The 13,105-nt window shown below is 34.8% G+C and overlaps 1 protein-coding gene across 1 annotated transcript in view; it reads right to left on the bottom strand.

Annotated features, from left to right (window-relative positions):
- CDH10 (cadherin 10) overlaps positions 1 to 13,105 on the bottom strand; it is a gene marked incomplete at both ends in the record, with an annotated part of 57,035 nt that overhangs the window by 16,195 nt on the left and 27,735 nt on the right. The window contains 4 exons of the mRNA XM_079533610.1: positions 1,019 to 1,272; positions 3,825 to 4,012; positions 9,106 to 9,273; positions 9,849 to 9,968. Of these exons, the coding sequence (XP_079389736.1) occupies positions 1,019 to 1,272; positions 3,825 to 4,012; positions 9,106 to 9,273; positions 9,849 to 9,968 (730 nt within the window). The remainder of the gene's footprint in view (positions 1 to 1,018; positions 1,273 to 3,824; positions 4,013 to 9,105; positions 9,274 to 9,848; positions 9,969 to 13,105) is intronic.

Raw genomic sequence — 13,105 nt, forward strand, 5'->3', positions numbered from 1 at the left:
TGAAGGAAATAAAGTCCTTCAGTTCATTGAGTTGTGTTAGCAACAAAATGAGTAAAATTGCCAAGTTTGTTCCTTTTCCACTCACAATTATGAAACATAACTGCTAAAATTGTCAGCTGTCTCATGAAATTAGAGTGGATAAGGATGCACTGCTAAGTTATTTATATATTCTACAATTTTAGAGGCTTGGTGCTTTCATCTGCTATCTTTTCTATACACTTAAATCACCATAGGAGAAAATTAGATTCAATTTCAATTCCTAATACAGTTTTTTCCACCTGGGCCTCATTCAGCTGCATGTGACAATTTACTTCAAAGTTAGTAAATAATGTGGGGTTTTTTTGCCAAATATAGTTTTTGTACTTTGTTAGGCATTTCAGGCAAGACATATCCAACTTGGACAGCTTTGTCTTATCTGTTTCTTAAGACTTATGTATTGTAGCAACAGTAATCAAACTAACTAACTAACTAAACAAGATACAGTTAACTATATCCAGCTAGATGTGATCTAGCAAATAGCATCAAGCAATATCCACAGAAGAGATATTTTGATGATTAATCATTGAGTGACTAATTTCTTAGGGAATTTGAGTAAACACCAGGATAAATCTATTCTATGTACCAATCACATTGGTAGCCTGTATGGCAGGAACCAGAGCTTGGCGCTGCATATTTTCCAGGACTAAATGGCAAAAAAAGTGAAATCCCTCACCCATACACTAGTTTTGCAATTTTTCATATTCTGAAGCAAGCAGTCCTGAAGAGCCTACTTAAAATCAGTGTGTAATTTTAAGTTTTCTGAGATAGGAAGTTTATTAAACTAAGAAGCGTTTATTCTCTGTCTTGTGTGTAAGTGAACACCTGCTCTCTGAAGTGTCTGAGGCTTACAAATAGATAGCATCATTTTCAACTCTGGTTGGCACACTAGTAAATATGAGAAAGAACATTAGCACCTTCTACCATGTCTCTTAATATTTTCTTTACCAAATTTCTTTCTTTACAGAGAATCGGAGATTACCTTATAGGGCTTGAAGCTGAATCAGGATCTCGTGCCATTACCGTTCCTATTATTGTCCCCAGCTCAATATCTTCATGAACCTCAAAAAGGTAAGAAGATCTACTGAAGACAGGAGGCTCATCTACATCCTCTACAGAAATTTTCACAATAGTTGTATCTTTGAAAGGCCCAAGGTAATAGAAGCGTGGATCCACATGGGTATTCTCAGCTTCTACTTTCAAGGTATAAAGCCTTCTTGTCTCATAGTCCAATGGCTAAAAATGAAGATGATGATAAGCTAGTAAATTACATTACGTATGAACAAATGTTGATCTATATATACAGTAAAACAAAGACTGAAGCCTTCACAGATCTTGTTCCAAGTTGGGAGAACCCTAACACAGTTCAAATTTTCCAGAGTAAAAATCACTTTCCCTACTAAGGAAATCTCAGTTTTTCAGAATTTTCAGAAATTTTAAGGGGAGTTTCTGTAACTAAATAATACTTGAAATAGCACCAGTTGCGGAAAGATTTCTCAGCACAAATTTACTAGTCATTTGGTGAATTTTGCAGTTCTTTCGCAAGCATAGGAATATGAAATAATATTATAAGCATTTAAAAGTCTTAAAATACTGATTTAAAATTCTGACATTGCAGAACAAGGTGCATAATAGTGATATTATTCAAAAAATATACACACCTCAAAACTCTGTATTTTAATTGTCAGACAAATACCTGGCCTGCAAAATTAGTGGTAGATTTTTTTTTTTTTAAGGACAGGGATTCAAAGTGCTTTATATACAGTAAGAGCTTAATTCTGTTCCTCATCACTGAATTTCCTGAAACATCTTTTTTTTTTTTTTTTTTTTCCGCAAAATAGATTTAACATTTTTGTCAGCAGTTCCTTTTTAAAATGGAAGCAAAGGTTTAAGGCTAGAAACAATTGTAGATACAAGAAAAAAAAAATAACGTTCATCTGTTCCTTCAAATGTTTCCAACTCTCATAGATGGAAAGTATTAGCTAATTAATCATACTTCCTTAATTCCCTATACATCTCATGGAGACACAAAAATCATTCTCCTTCATCAAAAATGGGTGGTAGAAAACTTGTTTCTTTTCTCTTTGCTGCCTTTAAATACAAATATTGTTCATGAAGGTGCTAGGAAGACAGCCTAGAGCAGAAGGATGCAGTCCAGACAACTTGTAGTCTTCATGTTGCTTCAAACTTTCTTTTGAAAGCAGTCAGAGCAGAAGAAAGAATATCTAAGAATATACGTAGGAAGTGCATCATAGTGTTGTTATATAAGCTAAACATGTGACTACTGGTATTATCTTTAAAGCACAGCACACTGCTGTTAAGGGATGCTGCCTTCCAGCCTAGAGTAAAACAAGACATGTTCTCCAAATATATAAAATTGTGACACAGCAACAATGAAGTTAAGCAATTATTTAATCTTTCTCTTACAGTGATATGTAGAAACTGATGGACTCGGTAGAGAAACACCAGTTTTTTTGTAGTTACTCACCAGTGAAAACTGAAATCATAAAGTGTGTAAATAATAAATACTTTCAAAATAGAACAGTCTGAGCATGTTTTTTTCCTTGCTTGTTAATATAGTTGTCTGTGCTCTCTGAATGATAAGCTACTTATCAATACAAGAAAGTATCCTGGTAATTTCTGAACATGTCAGGTTGCTAACGTCAAAACTAGAAGAATTTATTCATTATAATTCATTGGTGACATTTTTGGAGCTGATACCTTATAACATGAATTTCTCACATTTCATCCAGTTGTTAGTGTATTTTTTAAATATTTTATTGATTTAATATAATAGAAGTTTGTGTGGGAAACCTCAAGCAAGCAAGAAAGAAACAGGCCAAATCTTCGCAGATTTCTAGGAAAAGGAAAAATATCTGGTCCCTAACTAGGTATTTTCAAACCTTCCCAGATAAATTTCAATGAAAGAACACAAAATAACGTAGATTACAAAAAGGAACTCGCTGTTGTCTTTGCAGAATGTATCTTTACCTTGGTTGTCATTAGCAAGAGATTAGGAGAGGGATGCTGTGGTATAGTAGTGTTTAGTTTGTTACATAATGCTTAAGGTGTTATTTTGTGTTAGAAATACTGCATAGATTCTTTAGAAATGCTCAAAATCCCAAAGAAAAGGACTGAGGCACTTCTGGAGGAAAAATTGTTGAGGACCAGGAGAATGACATTTCTATCTCTGAGATCTTACACCTATGAAAGTGCTTAGCGACAGAAAACAGAACTAAAGCTAGCTCTAAAACAAGTACACTACTATTATGCACTACTTGTGTGTACCAGCTGACCTGCCCGAAACAGGAAGAAAACAATATAGCTTGTGGTAGTTTCCACAATTGTAATTATGTTTCTTGGCATATATTGGTCTCCTAAATTGAAACTGAGTGAATGACAATCTCAAAGAAGGAAAGCCTATGTTATTCAGTAGTGAGTTAACTGCATATTGATTGCTGAAGAGAATAGCTTGCATGAATATTTGATAAATATATTTGAAATCACAGAAATAATTAGTACTGGCGTTGTGAATGGCCTATTTTTTTGCATACTTAGCTGGCAATAATGCTTTAAACCTGCATCTCTGTGTCTCACTGATATTGCTTCCCTGTGTCATTTCTAGTTCATCTTGAAGGGAAACAGTACCACTGAGTCACCAGTGGGGAAATATTTGCAAATATTAAGCATTAGAATCAACATCACATGACCTAAGCACTTTTTTAGAAAGAACACTTGTTCCATAGCATTGACACCAAAGCCATTCAGTGAAACTTTTTAATAGGCACCTTCCGCACAGTAATGATGCCTTCCTGTGTGTCCCTCTGTGTTACAATGTCAAACATATCTGTCCCATCACCATCTACAATTCTGTACTCTACTTCTGCATTTTTTCCAATGTCTGCATCTGTGGCTTTGACGCTGCCAATAGCTGTCCCGACTGGAGAAGACTCAGGAATGCGGAGGTGGATGGTACCTGTCAAAGAGACAAAGAGCCACTCAGGAGCCCCATAAGCCATTACACATGCATTAAGTAACATCATCTGCAGAATTTTGTTTATCTTTTATTCTAGAGATTTTCCTTTGTAATGTATTTGAGGCAAAAAATTCTGTAGAGGAGAATTTCAGGTAGAACAGTGAAAACAGTAGAAAAACAAAATCAGAGAAAAAAATCCTAGAAAAATAGTTGAAAAGGCCTTTCATTTTCTATTTTTATTTTCCAGAAAATAATTGATTGCATTTTTTTTTATTTTGCATAATTTAATTCACATAGTATTTAATGTGAATCTTTTGGGATGCATTTTACATCTATACAACCATGAAAGCAATAGAAGCACCAAAACTTCCCTGACTTCTCCCGCCAAGTATAAGAAGCAAATTGAAATTTTGGCTTTCAAAATTAGATAACCAGGTAAAGTATTAAATAAACAGGGGAAAAAGTTATGAAAATCCACAAGTAGGTGGACTCAGGAAGTAGCATGCATATACCCAAGTAAAGAAATCAATAAAGGAAATTAATAATTATGTGTGATCAGAAAGAATTACAGGGAATGGCAGTGGCCCAACCCCAACATATCCTCAGGAAAACAGAAGTGAGGATTTTCAATTTCTTTTAATAGAGTATGTTGCAAGGCAACTACAGAGTGACAAAAGTACTGCTTCTGTTTTTGAGGAGACTGAAAAAACAGAAGCACTCTTTTTAACTCAAAAGTTTAAGAATTTCTTTTATTCTGCAGAATTACTTTGCCATTATGTAGTTGCCAATATGAAAAAAGAAATAAAATCTAAAAAAAACCTCAAACACATTCACATATACTTTATTTACTAAATATTGATTAGTAAAGAGTAAAATTGAATTTCTTACAATTTTCAGCAGCTTTTGATATGAAACTGGTATACAACACCAGAATTAATACTTTATGACCATAAACACTCCATTTTCTATTCATATGAATTAACTTCTGTGCAGTTGATTTTTGTTGTTTCAGTCAAGTGATTTGTCTTGCATTTGCTCTGACATATTCATTACCTTTATCTAAAACCTAAATCTGTGTACTTTGCTACATTAGTGTTTAATCTCTGTGTAATCTGTTAATGTTAAAAAAAAAAAAGCCTCTGCTTGCATTTAGTGTTTATTTAGTCCTGTGTGAGACTACAATGAAAGACTGCTCTTTTTGCAAATATTTTATATGTTGTAATAAGCCTTATTGTTTGTCAGCTATTCTTTTCAGTTTTTTGTTTTTTGTGTGCTTAAAACTACATCCCCAATCAGTGCTTTGTGGACACTATATTGACTTCTACTGCAATGCCCAACTTGTTAATTTATCTATAAAGTGTTAAGTACAAATGGATACACAGTGGATACAGATGCTGAAAATAATGAGAAATCTATCATCTGACAGACGATTTTAATTTTATGTTGAAACTATACATTAATAGTAATCTGCACCATATTATAAAATATTGTCTCTTATTATTTTTGTCACTGATGACTAGAAATTATTTTATTTAGGACATTAAGCATGGGAGATACTGTAACTTTACCCACTGTATCAGAACATAACTACACAAACTAGATTAGCCTTTCAGAACTCTACTGTAAATCCCTTTTGTTTCATTGTTCTTCTTCCCCAGTGAGAGTCATATATTGTTTGCATTTATTCCAGGGAGTTATATTCTTGCAGATGTTGGTAAAGATTAAAAGAATCCTGAGATGGAGAAGAAAAAAGCTTCTCTGTACGGCAAAGAGAGTGGAAGCAAGGTGAAAGATTGTCTACATATTGTGTCAGTGTACACAGTATCTTTACTTCTGGAAAACAGTTGGAAGTATGACAGTTGAAACAATGATCCTAAAACTGTCTTCAATTGCCTTTCTGTTCAGAACCTTGATAACAAGTTTGTGAAGGCAGAGCAGGAAGGGCAAAAGGTGCTGCTTTTGTCTGATCTGGGAACAGTAGAGTGCTCTATTGACACAAACAGGGTGACCACCTGTCACAATGGGCAGGCTGAGACAGAAACCCAGACTGAGAGGCCTTGCCCTGCTGATGTGTCACCCTCAGAGGAGCGAAAGACCTGCCAGACCTTCAGCTGTGGGGAATTCCAGAATCAGCCATGAAGGATGAACAGGATGTCATGGGTGCAAATGTGCCCAGATTGATGAACTTTTTGAGCAGTGGCCAGAGTATGAGAGCTGATTTAGTTGTTCAAGCCACTCTCCATCTTATTTGAAAAGTTGAGGTTGCCAGGTGAAACCCCCAGTTACTGAAAAGGACAAAGGAAGACCTGGGAAATTAGAGGCTGATAAGCCTCACATCTGTGGCTGGGAAGATCATAGAGTGGATTCTCCTGGAAGAGATATAGCACATGCGAGGTTCGCCAAGGGCATATAACACCTGGCCAATCTCACAGTCTTCTATGAAGGAGCAATAGCATCAGTGGACAAAGGAAATGCAACTGATGTAAGCTGTCTGCTCTTATGCAAGATCTGCATCACATCCTTATCTCTAATTTCAAGAGAGATGAGTTTGAAGTGTAGACTATTCAGTGAATACAGAATTGTTTGGTTGACTGTAGCCAGAACATTGTTGTCAATGGTTCCATGTCACAAGTAGGGGCCCCCAAGGGTCAATTTTGGAGCAAGTGTTTTTTAACACACTGGGAGGATAGAGTGCATTCTCATCAAGTTTGCTAACAAGACCAAGTTGAGCAGTGCAGCTGACACAATAGAAGAACGGGATGCCATCCAAAGAGACCTGGATGGAATTGAAAATGGAACCCATGTGAAACTAATGAAGTTTAACAAGGCCACATGGAACGTGTTGTGCCTGAATCAGGGCAATCCCAGATATGTGTGCAGACTGGGAGAAGAACTCATTGAGTGCAATCCTACAGAGAAGGATTGTGAGTCCTGGTGGATGAACCAGCAGTGTGTGCTTACAGCCCAGAAGGCTAACAATTCTCTGGGCTACACCAAAAGAAGGTTGGCCAGCAAGAAGAGGGAGGTGACTGATCCCCTCTACTGTCCTTGTATGACCCTGTCTGGAGTACTGTGTCCAAACTCATGGCCTCCAGCACAGAAAGGTTGTGGAGCTGTTGGAGTGGGTGCAGAGGAAAGATTTTGTGCTAAATGTCAGCATGTGATCACAGAAGAACAGTCACTTAGAGGAACAGTCACTGATATAGATACACTTTTAAGGGGATTTTTAAGAGTGGAAAAATAATCTGAAGAGGCCCCAGTTCTCTACATTAGGGCAAAGAGGAATCAATGCAGTTTTCATAGTTTTCATAGTTTTTCTTAATTCCAGTGCGTTTCCTTGTGGGAGAAGTTTAATTCATCCTTTTATGCTCCTGAGTCCTATGAAAACATATGAAAATTTTTAATAATTGATAAATTTCGGAAGAATACAGTAATCTTATGAACCTAACAGGAGTCTGTTATTAGTAGGACAGAACTGAACAGGCATCAGTTTCACAGTCTCATTGAATTCTATTTAGAGATTAAAATAAAGATTCTTAAAAAAAAAGTAACCATTGACTTTCAACTTTGTTATAACAAGTGAAATTACATTAACCTTCATAAATATTTTAAATTTCATTTCTAGTGAAATGTTTGTAGTTAACATGGTGGAGAGAAAAACAAAGTAAAACAAAAGCCCACCAAGAATTAAAATTAATTTAAACAAAAGGTCCCATCTGATTCATACTGACAATAGAAAAGTGCACATATATTCCTGGGATGCTACACCAGATCCTCATCTGAGTCCAATGAATATGGTGGTGGACTACCACTTAAGTCATGTAAACACAGTCTAGAAAGTTGATTCCACTGCTTTAGGTATTAATTTCACACAATATTTAAGAAACAAGAAAAACAAAACAGAAAGACAACAAGGAAGGAAGAAGAGAGAAGAGAACAGGGAAGGCTTAACTGCATATTTAATACTTTAAAACATTGTGGGGATACAGGACATAAAAAGACAAATTAACAATAAATTCTGTTCAGAATAGGGTTTGCGTAGCTATGCACAAACTATAAGCATTCAATTGCTTGTGATATTCCTATTTGAGTGTATTTTAAGTCCCATGCTGATAACCATCTTAGCTAAACACATATATGCTTTAATTACAATGCTAAATTGAACAAAAGTGCATACTGAATTTGTACCATAAGGAACATAATAAAGTCAGAACCATTAGAACCAGTGTCACTTATTTTGAGCCTGGAGGATGATCGTCAGTAACTACTGGATTTAGTGGAGTTACACAGAAGAAAATCTGTTTGTTGAGGATAACCTAAATTGCTTATGATCAAACCATTTTGCAAATATTATGAATTCAATATATGCAAAATGTTTTAAATACAACATTTAAAATACAAAACCTTAATGAATTTCTAGTTAGATAAAATTTCCACATTATGTAGAGACTAATAATGGTTTCATACTTTAATTTGAGGATAAAATGCCTTGATAGCTATACTATCAAAAGTTAAAAATCAGTATAAAATGCTTTGGACAGCATAAGTAATCAAAAAAATAAGTTAAATGTCATCTACTTCCCTTTTGGACGTCTATCAGATTGTGGAGCACTATAAGTAGAGAAGTACAAATCTACTTGATTTCCTTCAAGTAATTCCTGTTCCAGGTTCTCCATGATTAAATATTTAAGCAGATAATACAATTCAAACATTTCTGTATATCTGCAACAACTACATGTTTTATTTTCTGGTAGGGGAATCTCTAGGAATTAAGTAATACCTATGGGGAAAGAAAAACACTGCTCTAATGCTCTTATGAATTCACATCTCACCCTTTCGCATAGAACTGGAAGGTATCCTAGGCCTGCCATTGCTATAGCTGATCATGTAAATGTTTTCCTAACAAACAAGTGCTGTAACATTTAATATTCTGCTTTAATAATAGTGAATAAATCAGTATATAAGCCTTTTTGTTGTTGTTGTTCATGTGTGCCCTGTAATCTAGATTTACTGTAAATTAAACCAGATGGTCATTGCTTAACTCTTTAGTTTGAAGCTCTTATACTGCAGGACAACAATTAAGTGCAGCTTACTCTGGGGAAATCGAGGTGGATTGTCATTGACATCAGTCAAAGTGATGTTCACAGTGGTGGTCCCTGATAATCCACCCATCTGGCCTCCCATGTCCTTTGCCTGGATAACCACTTGGTACTGCTCCCTGTTCTCTCTGTTCATATTTGGTAAAGCAGTCCGGATGATGCCTTAAATAAAGAGCAAACAAAAATTGTTAATCATCCTTTTATTTTTGACATGCAGCAATCTACTGCATCCTTTTTTGTATTAGTCTGTGAAATGCATTTTTAAAATATTCATTTCATGCTTTAAAGTATAAGTTTACGTTCATAAGCTTTATAAATAGTCTTCAGTACAATCTGTTAAAAAAATCCCCCTTCATTCTACATCACAGCTCCCTTTCAAGTTTACATCTCAAGCTAAAGATGATTCAAGATACTTACACAAGACTAGGTTAGTGGGTAGAAAGAACACGTTATTAGACTAACAAGAACTGTAAGAAAAACCCAAGCAACATTTTCTGGTACACAAATCCTTCTTCTTGCCTTTATCACTTAGATCCTCAAACTGTTGTAGCTATTTCAATTGTACCACTGTAACATTACTTACACTTCATAGCATTAACAGTAATAATAGTTCTTATTATAAATGTAAAAACTCACGATAAGTTATAATGAAAACAGCAAAATATATTATTTCATTTCAGTTAGCTTTTAAATTTTTCTTAGGGTGATTTTCAAAATGAAAGAGCAAGTTTCCTTACCTGTTTCTGGTTCCACAGAAAAATATGGCTGTCCCTGAAGTATGCTGTAAATAATTCTGGCACTGTTACCATACGAAGGGTCATCGGCATCCGTAGCTGTGACTTGCACGACGGAGGTACCTTAAGCATCAAAAGTCAACTTAGTTTCACATGGTACTAAATAGAGATCCAAGAACTTTAATTTCCATTTGAGTAGACCCCACAGAAATTTTCATCTAATGCTGCATTTTTCAGATATGTTTATCATCTTAAAATCAACTTCAGACTTGCACTGTTCTGTTCCATTCTATATAAATTAGATCTAAACTCCCATAATCCCACAAATGTAATTAAGATGCAATTAATAAAGGTAAATGGTAGCAGTGGTTGAATTCTTATCCCTACTTTGCTATCTTTCATTCATACTTACGTACTCACTTTCTGTTATTAGAGGACACGTTCATTTTTATTGCAATAGATCTCTGCTTTTCATTCCACAGAACAATTTATGTTTTCTTTTGTTTTGCTTTTGTTGTCAGCTAATGTTTTACATCAGTGACAAAAAAGATGTTTAAATAGGTCATCGGAAGTTGGAAAAAACTAGTCTTCAGTTCTACCTGTCCTTTAAGTGGAAAAACAGATATTAGCAGAAGAAATACTGTCATAAGGTCTTGTTTACCTCAGTTGTATCCTTTCAACTAAATACTGCCCAATATTCTGAAATAAAGCATCTGTAAATTGAAGTAACATGGAAAAACTATTTATTCCCTCTCAGAGCTACATTACATATTTATTCTAACATGCATAGGAAAACATACATAAATAGAAATAAAAGCTAAGCTTCCTCTGTTTCTCTGAGAATTCACAAGTTGATGACAGATCTACTTTTGATAAATCAGTTGTTCAGTCATGTGAACAATTTTGCCAGTATCAGTAATATGATAATGTGCCCAACTTATTAGTCAGTGATGAGTTTTCAGAAATGTTTAGGTTTCAACTGTATTAGAACAGAAATGCTTATGTCAGCAAGGTCCTAAAAGTACTTGCATCTCATAAAGAAGTCAATAACAGGCAAATTCCTAGCAACATTATTACTGATTTTAAAATAGAATGAATCATTGATTGAACAGAACAGAGCCTCAAACACAAAATTAAAAAATTATAAAAGCTGCACAAATATAATGAAAAAAAAAAAAAAAAAAGGAAGCTTTGAATACTTTCCAAAGAACTAATGACTGTTTTAGTAAGCATCCAGAATAGGGTGAAAATGAGAACATTTGTTAACTAAAATACTGTTGGGAGAGCTGTCTTAAAAACTTGGCCAATTTCTGATTCACGAGTGTCTCATAGGCCACACAAAACTCTATCTTAAATCTGTTATAGATATTTCTGTTAAAATATACAGAGGCCTTGTGGTTGAATAAGGAGTATTTCATTGAATCTGAAATGCACTGCTTAGACCATCCTAGCATGCAGCAAACTGCTGTGCTATTGTGCATGCTAGCTCCTAAACATTACTTGCTCTGAAATAGCAGAGCAGTATTGTGTAAAAGAAAGATAAGAACAAATAATGTTTGGTAACCTTAGTTCCACGAGTTAAAATAATAAAACAATAGAAAAAAAAACTAAAAGAATACAGACAAGTACTTCTTCAGTGTGATATCATTTTCTTTTTATGCACACAGCTCTCAGGATATAATCCTTTCTCTTTCCTCCACAAACTGGCAAATACTTTTGATATGCAAACACAGACTAACATGTCATTATAAAAAAAAAAATTCTTCTATTTTATATTCATTCACTGAAGTTGCTGAAGACAACTGATAACTCAATACTAGTAGTATATTGTATGCACCAGTCTGAAGTTTGAACATCCCAAGGCACTGATTTTGATCATTCATGATGATTTGAGATGTGAACTTAGTCCTCGCCATTTAGTCTAAGTCTTGCTCTCTGCCTTTTATGTGAGAATCTTCAGGATCCAAAGGCTAATCTGAACTCTACAATAGGACATAAGGGACATAGTGATGACATTACGAAGAATGTGGCTATAGTATTACTCAGGCATGAATAAGACTTTGAATTATATAACTTCCTTCTCATATTCTTGTAAATTTCATTACACAGTAAACTAGAATTACATGGATGCATGCTAGGCCCAGAAACAAACTGCCATTTGTCACGTTATTGCAATTGTCAGAAGGCATATTTGAAAATGATTTTAATTATACTTTGAATTTCCCTAGTGTCTGATACTTAAACAGTAATTAGTACACTTGGCCCTTTTAAATGGTTGCTTTGCGAACATCTCCAGACAACATATAAGCATTAATGACTTCAGCCTCACCGTGTAGTTGTGATATAGAAATATTAGAGACGAATCACTGAAGGTAATTAACTGGGAGCAAGGAGGGGAATATAAACAGCAGATATATATTGTAGAGCTGAATTTGTAACTTATTTCCTATGCTCAAGTGAGTTATGAACTATTTAAATACAACTGCCCTCAGTGGTAAATTATCCATTCAAGTAACAAGTTGAATTAGCAAAAACCTTTTGTTCTTTCTGGTAGAAAAGAGGAAATAATGAGATCTGTTCTCCCCTGTAACAAAGTATTTAATACAGCACAATAACAGAAGTGGAAAGGGTTGCATATTCAGATAAGTCTATGTCAGCAAACTTTGCTTACAGGGTCATACCATAACTTGGAAAATAATAAGCTGAAAACAAGGAAGTCAGGATGCTTGTAATGCTAAAATGGTTCTTTTAAGATGGTTTGTAAAATATCTAAATATGTAATATGACCACGTTTTTCATAATCTGTTATTAACATTATAAAATTGCAAGTCATGAAATACAAAAGATTTGGTGTGAGAACTATGAAAAGGAGAGTAAAGAAAAATGTTGGTAATAGAAAAAAAAGAAGCGAGTGTAATGAGATAAATGGTATGGCAGAAGAAAAGGATTAAGCTCTGGAAGTTGTTGAAGCAGCACTAATGAGGGAGTGAACAAAAAGCCTGGGGAGAAACCCAAACAATAGTAACTCAAAATGCTGTCTGAAGACAAAAAGATAGCCACAGTTAGGGATGACAAGCTAACTGTGGGAGACCAAACCTGTAGATCACATGTAAACCCAGTGGGATATCACACTGAAGAGTATATTGTTATCTGTAATGCATAAGTGGAAAATAGCTGCTGGGGAGCACAACAGATAGAAATGCAAAGTGCTTCTGGGAAAAAGATTCATAAAATTTTGCTTAGCACTGAAGATATAGAAT

This window comes from Tetrao urogallus (genome assembly GCF_951394365.1).
Source record: "Tetrao urogallus genome assembly, chromosome: 3".
Lineage (NCBI taxonomy): Eukaryota > Metazoa > Chordata > Aves > Galliformes > Phasianidae > Tetrao > Tetrao urogallus.